The 18,230-nt window shown below is 41.3% G+C and overlaps 1 protein-coding gene across 2 annotated transcripts; it reads right to left on the bottom strand.

The window, feature by feature from the left end:
• Positions 1–5,153: 5,153 nt before the first annotated feature.
• kras (v-Ki-ras2 Kirsten rat sarcoma viral oncogene homolog) lies at positions 5,154–16,601 on the bottom strand. 2 transcript variants are annotated; one of them, XM_069685619.1, is made up of 6 exons: positions 16,359–16,601; positions 13,935–14,052; positions 12,485–12,663; positions 11,870–12,029; positions 9,811–9,935; positions 7,399–7,484 (listed from the first exon to the last, which is right to left on the bottom strand). In XM_069685619.1, exons 2-5 carry the CDS (start codon positions 14,043–14,045, stop codon positions 9,816–9,818), a joined length of 570 nt encoding a protein of 189 aa, XP_069541720.1. In that variant the 5' UTR covers positions 14,046–14,052; positions 16,359–16,601; the 3' UTR covers positions 7,399–7,484; positions 9,811–9,815. The 2 variants fall into 2 exon arrangements, with proteins under 2 accessions (XP_069541721.1, XP_069541720.1); XM_069685620.1 differs by lacking the exon at positions 9,811–9,935 and having other exon boundaries at positions 5,154–7,484.
• Positions 16,602–18,230: the final 1,629 nt, after the last annotated feature.

Below are 18,230 nucleotides of genomic sequence, written 5' to 3'. Positions count from 1 at the left end.
CAGCCACACGTTGTTGGGATGGGTGTTTGGGGACTGGTTGGAGAGCTGGCTCACAGGCGCTCAGATTGATGAAGTGATGGTGATGGATGAAGGTAATAAAGGCCTGGATGTCCTGTCTGTTGCTGGTGATGAGGCTGGTATGAATCACCCGTCTGGGGCTGCTGAACATGACGCTGCTCCATCCCCATCCTCCAGGCCTTCCTCCCCTCCTCCATCTCTCTCTACATCTCTGTGCCTGTTGACTTCCTGTCATTATGAGGAGAAAGCTGCCTGAATGGAACCAACTCTGAACATTCAACAGCATGCCGCTGCTGTATCAATCTGTGCTGATGCATACTTTGAGAGATATTATGCATCTTGTTTATCCGTCTGGAAACACAGTGCCCGCACAGTTCAAAGCGCCGCACGCTGTTCATTAATTTTGTGTCCAAACATCACTTGTTGAGTGATTGCGAAGCACGCGAGAAAAAAATCCAATCAGCTCAGTCAGCCACTCCTCATGAATAGGGTCATTTGAATAAAGAAGGGCATCAGAAATTGCAGTGTTTGTGTCAACATAACAAGTTAATGATCTCAGATGATAATTGGTGGTTGGATGCCGGGGCTGCTGTGTTGTGGCCCGTGAGGTTCAGTGGTGAGGACCTCCTGTGATAAAAGAAGCAGCATGAGGGCCTTTAAAGTGGCACGGCGCTGTAGGCAACACAATTCATCACCGTTTCATGAATATTCATCCGGCTCTCCGTCTCCTCCAGGGCTGCTGAAAACATTTCTGTGTTAAGTCTCTTCGATGTGCCGCGGTTTGAAGACACCTGAACCTTCTGGCCTCTCATTACCGGACTGCACTCTTCCTGCCCCGCACTCAGCCGCCTGCCAGCGAGGGAAGCCGTGCTTCATTAAAATAAAAAGGAAATTCTCTCGCTCGGTGCACTAACAAGGCAGAGGTCAGGCAGAGAGATGATTGTAAATTCACCCTCCTGCACACGTTCACGGGGGTCAGAGCTGGTGATTGTGATTGAGCTCCATCCACAGAGTGTGCACGGGCCAAACGGGCAGATGGATTTACCAGCCTGGGTCGTGTGGTTCCTGAGTGGAACCAGTCTGAGGCTTGTTGTTAGCAATTTAGGAACATTTGCTGTGTCTTTTCCTCCCTCCGCCCGTCCTTCTGACAGGAGCCCAGAGTGCCTTGGATTGGTTTCTGGGGCATCTTTTCAGCGCTTTATCAGACCTGCAGGCTTCTCAGTGCTGTCCCCAGATTACAGTTTAGGGAGGGGGCGCTTGACTGACAGGCCTTGGCCTCGGCGGTCCCCGGGGGGAAGGGGAGGGGGATTTGTGATGGCTGCACTGACTCGTACTTCTTTTACAATTTTCTCCAGGCTGGTTTCAGACTGTCAGGCTGAGAGAAAGCTCTCTCTGCATAATTCATTAGATCTCCTCTCTTTTTCACTCTCGGCTGCTGTGTGGCAGGCACCGTAGCTCCATTGTTTAAGAAGAAAGAGTAATGGAGCTTGTCACAATATGTTAACATAGTTTATTGTTCACAGCAACAGTTTGAAACAACTTAACTTCCTGTGAAAGAGGCGAGTCTGCGGCTCCAGTGTAGAATAATTATGTAGGAGACACAGGATCAAACGGGCTATTAGCACAAAACAGCTAGTAACACTTTAATTTATAATTGGCAAACAGCGTAAAAAGGATTCATTAATGATCATCTGCAGGGTGGATAAACAGCTTTGCCTATAATAATCCACAACAGGGTACGTTATTCAGGTTGCCTCTGCACCAAACATTGTTTTGCAGCCAATTATCGCTGCATATGACACGTACACAGGCCTGTCCTTTTGAAGCTTGTATACTGTCTCTGGTCATGATGTAGCAGGCATTTATTTCTTAGAAATGTGCAAGGGAAAATATCTCATCTTTGATGCTACATGACATTTCCCTTCACAGAATGGGACTAAACAAGCACATCCTCCAACAACCGATCCTGCGTGCTGAAGCCAGAGGACAACTTCTGTCACTGGGACAGGTAACACGAGCTGGCGAAGACTTCATATGAAACTGTGACAAAAGAAGAGGCACGTTGACCCCTGAAAAACCAAGCATGGGTGTAATCTTTCACAGCGATGTAGGGGATATTTTGTATTTTTGTCTGGGTGGTTTTATACATCAATGATACAACTAGTGGGAAGTTTAAATGCAGGCAGCCTCAATTTGAGGTGACAGTGCAATGTTCAATGTACAGGTAAGATAAAAGGAAATAGCAGCGCCCTTGCTCGAGTTAAAGGAGCAATAAGCCCCGTTATGGTTTTATAATAGACAATTCCAGCCTTACAGGGTGTTTCATTTCTAGCCTGTATCATTATCTCCATCTGCTGCAGGTAAATTGCTTTCTTGTAGCTGCGTTTCAAGATAGATGCTTTAAAAACAAACACAGTCTGAATATTAAAAGTAATCCTCAGTAAAGATGAATTTTAATGCCCGTGATTCCTGCTTCGTTTGACAGAAAGGTCGTAATGTAACTGCAGCTGAAAGTACAGAAATAGGACACAAAATGCCACAGAGGAAGTTCTTTAAGTGTATCTGCATGCAGGAAGTAGAAGCAGGAATTTGCACATTAATATGAAAGTGAACAGAAGTTTTATAGAGTTTATAGGCTGATATTAGTATTCTGATGCTGCTTTGCAAAAACACTTTTGGCTTCTCATTCAGAGTTATGGATTACCTCCGCTGGCAGCATTAACGGCTGTTTGGTACTAAACACGAGTAAATGAGCTTGGGGAGATTTGCAACAGAAAAGTAAGCCTTGTCAGTTAAAGTCAAAAACAGTTAACACACTTTAAGAAACTGAAAACTTTAAAAATACAAAGAAAACATTGAACTGATGCTTGAATCATTTAGTGCTGGTTTTAGGTTTAGTGACAAAAACATCAGGTCATGACATCATATGCAAGTTTTATGTCAAAGGGACAAAACCCTGACATGATTTCCCATCATTTTTTAAAATGTATTTATTGACTTTACCTTTAATGATAGAGAGAGAGGACAGTGGATAGTGTCGGAAACAGGGGAAGAGAGAATGGGGGTGGGACGTGGCAAAGGGCTGAGGGTGGGAGTCAAACCCGGAGGACACACGACTTAGCCGCTAAGCTAAATCGGCGCCCCGTGTTTCCCTTCATTTTATTCCATAAACTATAAACTGAATACGTGTTTTACATTTCATACTAGCAGAGTCGTGTCCAGGGGTTGGCATGGCCCCCTATGTTCTGATTGACCACCCCAGAAGCCACCCCAAAATCTTACTGCTTTTAGCTTTTGTGGCATTTTAATGTAGCACATTTTCTTGGTACTTTATACTGTGACTTTGGGAGATACATATTCTTTCTGAGTCCTTAAATAATTAAACATGGACGTTTAATATCTTGCAACTCTGTCGCAACTTTATTTTTAGATTAATAAACCTGTACACAAGGAATGTAACAACTGTGTAATTGCTTAAAGTTAATTCTTAGAGTGGAGCCAAAAATGGTAAATTAATTCTATTTGAAAATGTGTGTGCATATATTTCATGCCCCTCCTGCATAAGTCTGTGCCCCAGTTGAGCCACCCCAGTCAAAACAGCCTGAGACGCCCCTGATCATTAATGTTTACTGAAAGGTCTGCAGCTGTAGTAGCGTCACACATTATAACCTAAGTAAACCAGGTATTTATAAATTAATTTGTTCAACAAGTTCGTCAAAATCACTTTATTCAAAATGTGAAGTTAAACTTATATTCTAGTCATGCTGAGGTCAGCTGAGAGGTGAGTTTAAGGCTCAGAGGAGCAGCTGTTGAAGCAAATACCAATAGTAAACCTGGGGGGTCGTTAAAAAAGGTGCTTAGACAAAATATTATAAAGCAATGATGCATATAATTAAAGTTGAACAATTTCCGAGAAGGTGCTTCATAATACAAATATTCATTTAACATAAAAGGGCAATTTTTTGCAAAAATGGGCTTTTATTTTGTAGGAGCAATCTTGTCCACACAGAGATCTACACTAAATCTTAAGTGTGATATGGTACTTGCTGCATTTAAAAAAGGACCTGAATCATCCTTCACCTGTGAACACAGTTTGCATAATTGTGCCTCATTGTGATTCATGGTGGGACAAATATCCTAACACTGACCCGCAGCTTCAAATAGTCGAGGGATGTGGCATACAAAGAAAGATTACTACAACAATGACGAAGCTAAACACACCTTCATAAATGACTGCATATAATTATAATATATCTGAAAACAGAATATGACTTCTTATGATGCGACAGATCACGTTTGTTGTCGGGGGATCGTTTTGTGTTTCTTCCATGTTTAAGCTCAGAGTTTGTTTTACGTCTTTAAAGGAGCTTGTCCTCTTTGTTCTGCTGCAGCATGCTGAACTGAAACCTGGTTAATAAATCTTGGATTCACTTAAGTTAATGAGTAAACTTCAAAAGCTTTATTCCAAGATACAACGTTTACAGCGTGTTGGGTAATCAGGCTTATCGTGTTCACGACAACAAGGCTCACACAAATTTTTAAAAAAGCAATTAAATGACTTTAATACCTCAGTTAATCAAATACTTTTCATCTCTTTCAAAGTTTTGTTCTCGGAGAAGAAGAGACAAAGAGAAAATTAAATGTTTGTAAGTTCAGAAATTTCACATGATTCATTTTCTTTAAAGCTCCTTGAAAGTAAACTCGACAAAGCATGAAATGATTTCTTTAAACAATGGGAGCATTTCTGCTGAGAAAACCAGGATCTTTTTTTCTCTCTTAAATAAACAGTTTTATCCCGAGTTTATTTTGGGGAAAAGTACACAACTTGTAAAAGCTAATTGTAGGCTCGCTCTGTCTGTGTGTGCAGCTGCAGGGTGACCCTTCATACATGCTGTTGTCTTTAAGATCAGAGCTGGCAGAGCGAGTGAACAGTGCCACCTGCTGGAGAAAACATTAAATACAGAACTTTTTTTTTTTTTTTACATGTTTATGATGCTGTATGTTGGTGTTAATATAATAGCTATCTTACAGTGTCCTCTTGCAAACATACTTGTGTGCTGTGAGCCGGTTTAGCTCTATGAAAGAGACAACAGGAAACAAAAGACAACAAGAAGGAAGGACAAAGTGGAGTTCCTCTTTTCTTTGTTCTTTATTACACATTAAATAGGAGTGGTGAGATTCATGGCAAAAAATAGACTCATTTGAGATCAGATCACCACTCGACACTGCCCACAACAGGTGTGTTGTAAAGTGGTCATTCATTCGCTTCCCTAAGACCTGGACCCAGACACACTCTCTAGTCACATACACAGAGCGGAGTGAACCTCCATTAAAGCAACATTCATTTAGACACACCAACGAAATGAAGCACAATTTACAAAATATGCACCTTTCAGTATCACAACTATACAAAGGTTGTTAAAATATGATCCAGGTATAAATGATACATTTCAGAAATCAGCTGTTGGCACGCAATAAAAGGAAGAGGAACATTTCAAACATCGCAGTAAAACTACTTTTGAAACAGTATTGTTAACAAAGAGGGCTCCAGAATTAAAATCGCATTAACAGTTATTATCTACTTCATGAAAAAAAAAAGAGGTAATAATAAATGGGTCAAAATTCATAACTCCTGAAAGCAAAATGCATCACGTCTGGTTTTTTTCTCTCCTCCTCTAACACAGCATTTGGTGCATTTTTTGGGTACACGCAAGACAGAGCGAATGTTGCGTCGGGTCTTTCTAACGTCTAAATGTAGCACCTAATGCAAACGTAAAAGGCAATAAGATCCCCACGGGAACAGCTTGTAAAAACGATGCAAAAAGGTGAAGTATTGTTTAACCTGGGGGGAAAATAATAGAGCGTGGTTTTTCAGAAACTTCTCTAGAAACCAATTTTATGGCAATTATTGCCTCATTTACAAACATCAGTTCCAGTTACATCACAGCGATAAACACGCTTTGTGAGAGTAATGACAAATTATGCTTGCTGGACAATCACGTCTGTTGAAAAGGCAGCCAACCGAACTATTTCAACACTTCGGGAAATTAATCCAAAAACTCTTTAGAAAGCGCCGCGAAGGGGAGAATCTGGACGACATTTTGACAAGAGACAGGCTGCAGAGAGCTGCTTAGAGATGCTCTCCGCTTTCAAGCCAGTCAAGAGGCCGGTGAGAATCACAACATTACAGCCTGATAAACAAGCTGATAAAGGGCTTTATAAGGTTGAAACATGAGAGACTTGATCATAGGAGGATGACAAGACTTGTTAAGTAACAAAAGGCAATAAGATGAGCATTGTCAGGATGAATGCAAACAATCCTGTAGTCAAGCCTTACAGTAAAGACAAGTAGGAAACGGGTGACGCTGTTGGACACTGGGTTTAACTTGGCATGAATCCCTGCTACATTAAAGACTCTGGCCAGCACTAACACTGGCTGCTAGTCCCGTCGGGTTGTTCTAAAAAAGTGTCTAAAAATCTGGATCTCTGAATTTGTCATCAATCAAAAATGGCCGATTTCTTTCTCACAAAAAGCGAGCACTGATTACTTCCTATAAACTCGAAGAACTGCATGAATGCCCTCCACTTGGGTCAGAGTTCCTCGTTGTGGACTCCACCAGAGGCAGTTTTTTTGCATGTCATGTCGGACACGATGCATGCAGAAAGAAAAAACACAAACAAACGTCTCATGTAGGCAAGAAATCACTCCCCACACAGCACAAAGCATCGACAAATTAATTCAGAGCTAATTAGGGTGTTAAAACATCAGGAGAAGAGTAGGAGTTTGCATGCATACTTATATCAGTGACATAACGCAGTAATACCTAGAGGTCATTAGAGATGGGGACATTACACAGTGGCTGGGACATTTGGATCTCGTCTGGCTGAGTGTTGGTCCTTTCTTCAGATCGCTTTTTTTTTTTTTTTTTACAAGAATTGGGATGAAAATTCATTCTTTGGCATCCCAGACTTAAAAGAGCATGACACAACTTTTACAGGTCACGACCTTTTAAGCAAAGGAGAAAAAAAAAAAAAACATCAGAAAACTTTTGAAGAATTTGTCAAACATGAGTCGTGATAGCTCACAGCTCTGCGGTTATAGAAAATCATCCAATCATCATCGTCATGGCTGTTGGACCAACACGTGTGGGCAACTGGCACTAAACTGAAAATAAAGCTTATCGGTGTCCACGTAGCAAACAACATAAAGGCAGAAACATGGGGTCAGGTTTAGTATTCAGTATAGTGGGTATTGAGAAAGAGGCTAATAATTTAGTGTAATGTACAAAATGTATTACTTTAACTGTTCAACATAGTTTGTTTTTTTAGTCTTGAAAAGGGGTCGTTATTCACATAAGTGTACACTTTGTCTTGGACTTCTTTTTCTTCTTTTTGCCCTCCTTGCTCATCTTCTCCTTATGCTTCCGGATTTCTCGCACTAATGTGTAAAAGGCATCGTCAACGCCCTGAAAGAAACAGAACAAAAGGATGCGTCATTGAAAAGGTACAGGTTGTTGTTTTTATACAAGCATACGAGTAATCACAGTAAATAAAAACAAACATACAGCATTTAAGAATCAACCGTGTTCTTTGATTTCAAGGTGACATTTTTAATTCCACTCTTTTTAGGTTTATTTGGCACAAATTAAACTCCAATCATTTTTTCCAAAAAAGCAGACATTAAACTCAGAAAATGATCTTGTCATCATTTCAAAGTCTCCTTTTCATCAGCTTTAACCATAGACTGTATAAAAAGATGGACGACATGACAGCTCCCTAAAAGTGAAGCCAAAACATCTCTACCGCCCCCTGCTGACTGGCTGCAGTATAGGTCATAAAGCCCGCCTCCTCCATGTTACAAGTTTATTTTTAATTAGTTATTTCATGCTGTCAAAAGGATGATTGACAGCTCTGTTGACAAATTCGGCTCCTGCAGCCGATCTGTTCCGGATCAGCACAGTAGAGGAGGAACGGCGAGAGGAGACGTAACTAAAACAATCACTACAGTCATTGAAGTTTGCATATCTGTGAACGTCTGCTACAGACCAACACAAGAAGCTGTTCTGCTGTTAAATACGCCGACGTGCGGGATCCTGTTAGTTAAGTGTGTGTTTTGGTTAGCTGAAGTGGCTACGGCGGCTCCACCCGCCGATCTCTACTGCGCAACTCCGGCTCCAAATGACGTCACCGTCGCAAGATGGCAGCGCCCGTCTCGGGGCTATTTTGGCTTCAATTTTGTACAATGAGAGCAGATGGAGACGTGTCGTCCATCTACACAGTCTTTGGTTTTACTTAATCTTCTGCTTATTGTACATCAGAGTGCAGGTAATTTCAGTCCAATCAGGCTTTGTGAGACACAGCTGAAGAAAGCAAAACTTAACATAATATTTATTATAATATAGGAAAAGTCAGCAGTGTTTCCAAGCAGACAGCAGCTGCATCTCTATGAGCCGTTTTTATCAATACAATTTTAAGCTCCCACGTGTTTAAATGGCTGCTAATAATAATCTCAGAGCAGGTCGTCCTTTTAAATTTTGCAGATCACCAACAAAAAGTTGGACCTGCATTGAGCATTTGGTAACAACACTAGTTCACCTCTGTCTGTTTGTACTGAAGCAACAGTTTTATTAAACTATTCTACTAACAGAGTTAATTAACAGAAGGCGTGCCTTCTGTTCGATCTGCCTAAAACTAATAAACAAACTGTTTGAAGAAGGTTCCCCTGGGAAAGAAGCCACACTCTGGTAGAAAACGCTCCAAAGCAACAAATAAGGAGAGTGTAACACATCTTTCTCAGGTTAACAGCTTTGATTTATTCCACAGCCAAGTGGGTGATTCTCCAGAAATCTAAAGTAACTTGAATTAGAGTTTTTAAAAAGGTTTGAACCACCGCTTTCAAACTAAATGATGTCTTTGAATGAGGCTTTTAGATTCTTGCTTAGCTCGTATTCACATTCTGAGTGAATAAAAAGGCTCCGTGTAAATGCAGCTGCTGTGTGTTGATGCCACACTGAGGCAGGTAAATAAGTACAACAGGTTATGTAGTGCAATAAATGTGACAATGAACCTGTGAGGAAGCCGCAGGCTTAAGAGCCTGAGGTCACTTCAGGTCATGACAAAGACAGCAGGAAAGATTAGAGACTTGTGACCGCAAGAAAAACTGTCACCCACAAACACACTCACAATTTTCCACAACATATCTGCCAGTTTCTCCGACCACATCATCATTGGAAACATTTCAGCACATGATTTGGTCCCAGATTCACCACAATCTCCTTTAATCAAACACGTTGGCTCACCAGCCCAAACACCCTATTCCTCATGATTTCTGCAGATTTAGGACGCTTTCACACTGGGAGTCTCGGCTGAACACAGGGACGTCTACCCTCTATGAAAACGTCATAATGTACAAGCTTTATCTGAACAGACGGATTAGAATTACACAAATCAGACTGGATCAGAAGTTTGAAAGTAGACTAGCCCGTTTCTAGGAAGGGGGAGGGGCGATCCCATTCATGTTCAGACTCATGTAAACGAACCCAGTGTGAAAACGACCTCACATAATAATCAGCCACGATACACAGAGACAATGAAAGGAGAAGAAATCATCAGCGGTGACCCCCTCCTGTTAGAGCTTCACCACAGCCCCCACAGAAACCAGCAGGTTAGACTTTGAGGACCCGTAAAGCACCCGCTCTCCCTGCGTGTCATCTCCCATCGTCCACAATCACCACCATCAACACACACACACGGACACACAGAGGTTGTGGGCGCGCTGCTGCATTCACTTACCCCTTTCACATCACAACACACTTTTTAAGCTTGACACAGCGCGGCGTCTTTTCTTCCTTGCTGAGCCTATTGAGCCGGTACAGCCTGATCTCCCGTACCAGAGTGTAAAAGGCATCTTCCACTCTCTGCAGTATGAGACACAACTTCCCTCAATGTTGAGGAAGACAGGAGGACAAACTGTGTACTTGGTGCATGTGTTACAGCTTACAGACACAAAGTGTTTTAACGTGGGTTTACCTGCGATGTCTGGATCATTTAGATAAACTGATACTCCACCCTAAATCTATCTTGTGAATTCTAGACACTCACCTCCTGTAGGCTTGAAAACATGTGAAGTTTCCTTCCTATCTATGGAGAGGGGCTGTGGCTGGTGACAAGTTTTTATAGCTATCAGAGCATCCTTAAAGAAATGTCTTACTAATACCCCTTTCCCACCAAAATGAGCACGTTGACGCAGGTTTTTCAAACCTGGGAAGACACGCTAATAAATGCTGATTGTCTCTTTTTCCATCGCCAGCGGAGTATACTCGGAATCTCTAACTGTGCCAAAAACCTGTCGCCTGATTTCTTCTTCCTCTCGGATCAGAAGAAGCTCTCTCACCCTGCTGTCTTGCCAGTGTTGCTGCATCTTGCACGAAACAAAGTTGTGATGTTGTTCTCCTGCATTTACGCGACAGCGGCCGGAACTTCAAGGCGCGTCAGAGCACCGCGCCGCAAAGGGGGCGAAGATTAGCACGTGGACCTGGGTTTTGTGTTCTAATCATTGATGATCGGAGGCGAGGCGATAATTACCCGGGTCTATTGCAGAGTCATTGACCCGGGTCTGAATGCCAATTGTAACCTTTCCCTCTAAGCAAAAAAGCCGGGTGTTAGCGGGGTTTTTTGATCAGTGGGAAAGGGGCTTCAGTACTGATGCTGCGGCGGGCTGGGGTGGTGGTTTACCACGGTTAGACAAATTCAGTACCGTCACAGCCCTAGAAATCTACCTTCACTGAATTAAAAACAAACTATAAACATAAAGAACGACCACATTTCAAGCCCACAGCAGGTGAGTGACTACAGGAAGATGAGGGTAGAGTATCACTTTAACTATTGGAGCATATTCTAATTCTGCATGTCACTTCCTGCGGGAGATTCCCAACAGAAGTTGTATAAAATCATTGAGATTTGGAAAGCACTGCGTGGCTTTGAATGCAACACACAGCTGCTGGTCCAGCAGCAGCCGCACCAGCAGCAGCAGCAACACAGTGAGGAGTGTGAATTAGTGAAACACTCAGGTGGGAAAAGGTGAACAGAGCTGTAAGAAATCAATCATTATATCATTAATTCCCCCGCACCAGAAGGAGCCGTGATTCACCGCAGGTCAGAGAGCCCGGGAAAGGATGTGTTTACAGATCACTTTGTCAGCCAGTCAGACACCTAAGGCCATGCTCACAACACACACCGTTTAAACACGACTCCACCACAGCAAATCTTCCAACACCCAGTCACAGTAACCAGGAAGCAGAATCATCCACCCCGCTGAGTGATCGCTGACAGATTGTCCTTTCATGCAGACTCCCTGACACACATTCACTGATTTATAGCGCAGGATCATCTGAGGATGGCCCTAATGAGAATATAATTCCACATATCCATGATAAAGTAGCATGCAATGATTACATTATCACCAATAAATAAAAAATCAATTACCCAAAGAGGATTTAGCGATGGGCAGCGCATTGCCAGAGACATTTCCCAGCAACATTATTAAAAACGAGACCGTGAATGTGACACAAATCAACAGCACCACACGACTCAACACTTTAACTTCTAGTGCCAAGATCATCAAGCCTTTTAAGGACACGTGTCAACATTACTGTGAAATAATACAATTTGATTTCAAAGTGAAATTTGCTGATTCAATCAAGCCAACACCCCTGAGACCACATGCAACTCCTCACCATTCATCATGCCCTGCAGTCCTGCAGTGGAATATTCCAGCAGCAGTACAGCGACAGACCGAAAAGTTAAACTGTTTGAGTCTTGAGGGCGTGGCCGACTCCGGCTGCTCTCTCACCTGTCTGGTTTTGGCTGAGGTCTCAATAAAGGGAATGCCGTAGCTGCGTGCTAAGTCCTGAGCCTGCTTGGTGTCCACTGTCCGGGACGGGAGGTCACACTTGTTCCCCACCAGCACCATAGGGACGTCCTCAGAGTCCTTCACCCGCTTTATCTGTTCTCTGGACAGAGACAGACAACAGAAAGTTAATTTGATGGATATGATTAAGGTCATACCTGGCTTTTGCTCTGGAACCCCATTATGACATCTATATACAAACACAACAGCTTTTTCTGTATGCTAACTTTTAATGTTTCACTACATAAATATGTTTTAATGAAGTACTTACACTTTGATGTTAAACCTCATACTGGTTAATTATTGGTTAAATTGGTTATTCTTTAATTAACATGAAAACTGTTGCCTACAAGATAATTTTGTCACCATAAAGTTATGAGGAGATGCTATAAATTATATTTAATTATCAGTCAATTCTACATGATCTGGAAACATTTTTATTTTTTACACAGGACAATAGAGATTGCAGGTAATAAGGGGTAAGAGAGGAGGAACAACATACAACAAATGGGTCCCGTCCCACTGTCAGCACCTTACACCCGTAGCCTCTAAGCTCACCTATAATGGTGAATGTCCTCGAAGGACTTGGTGTTGTTGATGGCAAAGACGCAGAGGAAGCCCTCCCCTGTCCTCATGTACTGATCCCTCATGGCGCTGTACTCCTCCTGACCTGCAGTGTCCAGGATGTCCAGCAGACACGTCTCCCCATCAATCACGACCTGCTTTCTGTACGAGTCCTGGAAGAGGAGGAGGTCAGAGAGCGTCAACAACAACAACAACAACAACAACAACAACAACAACAACAACAACAACAACTCTGGGATTAAGAGCACATCATGTTAATAAAGATAATAAAGTTGATATGAGTGTGTTTTAAATGTACAAGGTAAAATAGAGAGATAAAACATATTTCTTTAAAGGAGCAATTCGCCCCTGGAAAAAGCCACCGTGTTCTCTGTAATCGATGGAAGCAATAGTATTTGAAATTGGCTCCGTAGCTGTGGAGAAAGTTGTACAAACAGCTCGTGGTTTCGCCCTTTCTTCATTCCTACAAAACCCAGCATGCATTGCGCCCCTCCCTCTGAGAAGAATGGCCTCCGCTAGATGACACGTTTCACGTAGTCTGGCGGAGGTTTTCCAGGGCCCGTTGGAGAAGCGGATATCGTCCTCCAAGGACACAGAGCGAAGTTTCATGTTTTTCCTACCATAATGGTATTAGCTCTGCATAAGAGCATGATAGGACTGAGGCTGGAAATCAGCAAACTAGCCCTTTAATACGTTTGATTGTATAAAAATGCATTAAATGATTATAATAATAATAAATATAATGATTAAAATAACTATTAATTTTGCAATAATCACTAGAAATAAAGCTATTTATAACAATCACATCAGCAAAACATACATGTAAACAAAGGTCAGAGGGTAATGTGAAGGATTCCCTTTATAGTGACATTATTGTATTGACATGGTTTTGCCAAAGCTGTCACAGGGCTGCTTTAATTATTGGCCTACTCCAGCTGTAGTAGGGCACTCCATTATTCCATTTTCCAGCAGACCTTAAATTATAATGAGGTCCTAATTTTCCGCTGTGATGAAGCGCTCCAGCTTTCATCACACTGCTGGCCGCACTCAATCAGATCCAACACAAATAATGATACTCTGATCCAGTGAGCGGCTATTGTTTTAGATGTTACCTTGTGTTTAAGTAACCTTAAGAGTAGCTCAGACCTGAAACAGCATATTAATAACTGATTTAATTCATAGTGAGGCCGTGTTCACGCAGCATAGACTGTCCCCCTGAAGAAGCAGGCCGAAGGACATGCATGGAAAGTTATTAAAAAACCTGTTCGGTGTCTTTTTAAGACCTAAACCAGAAGAACCTGCTGCAACTCCTTTTTCAGAGGAGTTTCTCCTTGTTCTGCCCCTGTACCAAAACACACACAAAAACCATGGAGACAGCCATGACTTGAGACGCATAGATGCACGCACACGCAAAGTGTCTTACCTCAATGGTGGGGTCATATTCATCCACGAAGTGATTCTGGATGAGCTGAATAGTAAGAGCACTCTTGCCAACGCCTCCAGCTCCCACCACTACCAGCTTATACTCTGTCATGATTCACCTGCAGGAGCAGAAAAAAGCGCATTAAATTTAAAGACACAAGCAGTCATCTGACAAAGCAACAATTCATCCGGGGCATCAACAAAGCCTTAAAATGATTGGTTTAGAAGAGTTGCAGAAACTGTACTCCACTACAATTTTGTAAACCAGCTCCATTTTCTGCACGTCATTGCTGCCTGACAAGCTGACAGTTTTCTGGGACATCTGTGTCCTCAGGACTGGCAGACTGAGAAAATGGTGATTTATGCCTCATGTAAAAAAATAACCCCTCAACTATTCTTTAAATAACACCTCAACTATTCTTTAAATAACAGAGCTGGTTCACTGGAAAATTAAATTTCATACCATCATCTTTATTTTGCTTTTCATTTAGAAAATGCCCAGTTTCGTGTTGAGTAAGAAGTTTGTAGATGAAACGCCAATTCCCACACACATAATATGATGATTCACCTGCAAGAGATTATGTGCAAATGAGGGAATGAAAACAAACTGATGCTGAATTCAGGTGTATGTTCAATTCCTATCTGAAAAATATATAAAATGTTGAAGATGAACCCCTTTTTAGTAAGGAATTTAATATTTAAAAGAGGTGTCTGTGAGACCAAAACAATAGGCTTCAATAGGGTAAGATAAAAATAGATTTATCCTAAGCAGAAGTAGATGATCACTACTAATCAGGTACTGAAATAGACCAAATAAACAAAGCTATAAATACCCTGAGTGTGTAATCAAAAGTCTGAATACAGCTACAAATCTAGGGGTTTTTCTGAGTCGCAGCCACACAACAGAAACTATCCGCAGGCAGAAATCTATGACATTACATTAAGGCTCCAGAATTGACAGGCGACTGGGAGGCTCTGTGCTGTCTAACTGCTTTGTGGAGCGGCACCCATCAATAGTGGCAGCTGGCCTTTTCAGAAGTTACAGTACATACTGCTCACAGCTCTGCACAGCCTGCAGTCAGGGAGGAGCTGCGCTGATTATCATTGCCTTTTCTAGACAAACAAAAACCAGAATGTGGTTTGATAGGTATTTGGCTAACAAAGATACACTTTTACTATGCTTGTTAGTGTTTTCAACACTTTAACTTGCTCCCCTGAAATTATCATGTTATGCGTAACACCCAACACAGTCTGTGATTTACGCATATAACAGTGAGGCTATTCTGTCCAATGGGAAAAATCTTATCTGTATACAGATAAGAGTACTGATAATGTCACAGACAACTCTTGAAAGTTGCCACATACTTTCCATGCCTGTTTAAATATTATCACTTTTCATGTTACTGGACAATGAAACTGCCTATGAATTACATAATATAGGACATTAACAGTAATGTTGGGTTAAAGGTTATTAATGGTTCAATAACAGGTTCACTCATTTTCTCACCGTCATTTGTGTTGTAGTAGAGCTCAAACACAGTTTCACAGTGTAACGTCACATTAAAGTTTGTTGACTCTGTTGAATATTTCGTAGTAATATGGGGAAAAATACTTCTTGGAAATATGACAATGCCAGTCGTGGTCATTGTTTGCCTTATGTGGCACCATCTGGATAGCATTACGCATCACCCTTTTTTATGTACTACATCACAAACAACAAGGTTATAAACCACAGGAAAACTACATCTTCCAATCATTATCACACCAGGAGAACTAGCAACACGTTCAGGTCTAATGGGCATCCACATCTATATTAGGCTACTTTGTATCTGTTTTTCACTTGTGTAAATTAGCCGAGGTTAAAAGAAGGCCTCTCCACCGCTTTGTCCAGGCAGGCAAATACACCTAAAGCTTAAAAATGGGGAGGAATTTGAGTTAAATCCACTGCTGTGTGCCCGCAGGGTTGCCAGATTGGTTGCGTGAAACCCTCTGAGCACTGTGTTTAAATAACCAGGCTGCTGTACTGTTAGCATAGCTTAGCACTGGAGCTCGCTTACACTCTCAAAATAAAGCTAACTAGCCTCTATGAGCTAACCTAATGTGATTTAAAGAAGTAACTCATGAAAGCATTATTATTTACACCATGTACCCTGACAAAGTCAGTATCATTCATTCAAAAGGGGAAGGGTGCAGATTTTAAAGCCGCCATTGACAGGCTAGCACAGAGGTCTGCATTGCAGGGCCAGACCTGAGGTTAACAATTGGGCGTAGTTTGCACTGACACCGAAAATGAATATTTCCACTAAAATGTTACTCTTCTGTGGTTACATGGCGGACACACTTGCCTATCTGCTAAATTAGAAGTATAATGTTCCATAAACCTTCAAAGGCACACACACATGTATGAATCTTATCCATTTGTTACCTTGTAGCGAGTGAGGAGTTCCGCGTCCGAAGTAGCGACCAAACAAGTCAAGCTGATAATCCTCTGCTTTCACACGATCTCTGCATTTCCTATTTCACACCGAAACGCCCGCATGTAAGTCGGTTCACCTCGTCTCAGAAGCAAGCGGGAACATGCGAAAAAGTGGGCAAATTAATCGATTGAACTTTCCATTTGATCCAGCGTCCGGCCTAGCTGTTCAGGTTGGCCTCCTTTACGCGAATATGGGCGGATACCGGGGCGCACTTTACCCAGAAAGCATAGCTGGTGATTTCAACCGGTTTGGGGCATATTCGTCGACACTGTTTTGCAATGTGGACAGATGCTACCTATTGTCCTCTTTAAAAGAACTACTAGTGTTTGAATTTGTTTCTGTAAATACATTTACTCCGGGATCACCCCTGCAAGTTATGAACAAACTGTGTATGTTGCAAATGTCGCAAGGTTGATTTTACATTAAATGTCATAAAATGTCAGACATGGTGGTTCACAATTATGCTTTAGTGATCACAAACTATAATCTTAGTATGTAGATCACATGGTGTCAGATTCAGGACGTCTCCTCTCTGTATGTCGATCTCCTGCTGCTGCCTGCTGCAGAGTCAACAAAACCTAGGGGGCGACTCCACTATATATAGGCTCTAAATATAACCGAGCTGTGCTGCAGGGACGTCATTCCCAGGCAAGGAAATGATTTGGCAATCCCTTGTCAGTTTTCCAAAGTGTTCACTGGGATGCCTCCTGCGCACTGTATGTGCATACACGCTTGCAACAGAGCACAAATTCATAACTAACATTCAACCTAAGTAAGGATAATGAGGGAAATGGAAAAGTGAATCCACATTTTAAACACAAAAATATAATTATTTCAATTCGCGGGTCCGTGTGTAAGAATGTAAATAAAAGACGCAGGAACCCTACGGTTGTCATTGGACTGACGCTATCCATTACAGCTGATAGACCACATCAAAAATACAGGAAAAATAACTTGTATAAGAAATAATACGATTGGAATATATATTTATATATTTTTGAAATTAAATAAAAAACTATTTGACTTTATGCCACAGACACGCTAGAGGTCACTATTGACTTGTTGTCTGGCAGTTCTCCAAGCTGCACAGCGTCTTTTTAGACTGCAGCTAAGATTGTGATGTAAAAACAGAAGTGAAGGCCTATTTTATGCCAAATCAAGTTTAGTGTTATGTTAATTAAAGAGATCTCATTTGGAATTTGTAAATTAATATAATTGATTTATCAAAGATGTTTTCATCAGCATAGAGATAACTGCTATTGTGTGCAGAGAGTGATTGGTGCACTTTGGGGACAAATTGTAGCCTACATTAGATTTCCCATTTTAAGAGACGGTGTGGCTTCTCTTGTCTACGTCTTGAATAAATGCTCACGGCATTTGCTGTGCTACATTATAAGCTAAAGTTACAGACATGAAACAAGTACAGTAAATAAATAAATAATAATAGTAGCCTAATGATACATTCTGAGATAGTAAACTGTCCAACAGGATGCTAAAGCATGTGAATAAGAGAGTAACAACCACATTTATCACTTTCAATTTGTGTTTATATGACTGTAGATATGATGTTTTATATGCAAAACTTCACTTTCTCTTAGTTATAGTTTGAAATGTTTATCTACCCTAAAGTTTATAGGGGGAGCTAGCTATTTTTGCATTTAACATATTTAATTCAAGTAGTAAATACGTTTAAAATCTCTACCTTACAACGATATCATAAGTATAAAATTACAGAAAAAATGGCTGAAATTGGCAAAATTGACATGAAAAGTTGTTTATCCATTATGATTGATGATACATTTTACTGATAACTCATTTGA

This window comes from Semicossyphus pulcher, unplaced genomic scaffold (genome assembly GCF_022749685.1).
Source record: "Semicossyphus pulcher isolate SPU_LCO1_2020_fin unplaced genomic scaffold, fSemPul1.0.p SCAF_8, whole genome shotgun sequence".
Classification (NCBI taxonomy): domain Eukaryota; kingdom Metazoa; phylum Chordata; class Actinopteri; order Labriformes; family Labridae; genus Semicossyphus; species Semicossyphus pulcher.
Note: the sequence above shows the minus strand (reverse complement) of the source record. Positions and strands in the feature narration are given on the sequence as shown.

Coding starts and splice junctions, on each gene's coding strand:
- kras (XM_069685619.1), bottom strand. CDS start 14,045: ATGACAGAGTATAAGCTGGTAGTGGTGGGAGCTGGAGGCGTTGGCAAG. Junction 12,030..12,484: donor GAGGACATTCACCATTATAG/GTGAGCTTAGAG, acceptor GTCTCTGTCCAG/AGAACAGATAAAGCGGGTGA. Junction 9,936..11,869: donor CCTCAGCCAAAACCAGACAG/GTGAGAGAGCAG, acceptor CTCATACTGCAG/AGAGTGGAAGATGCCTTTTA.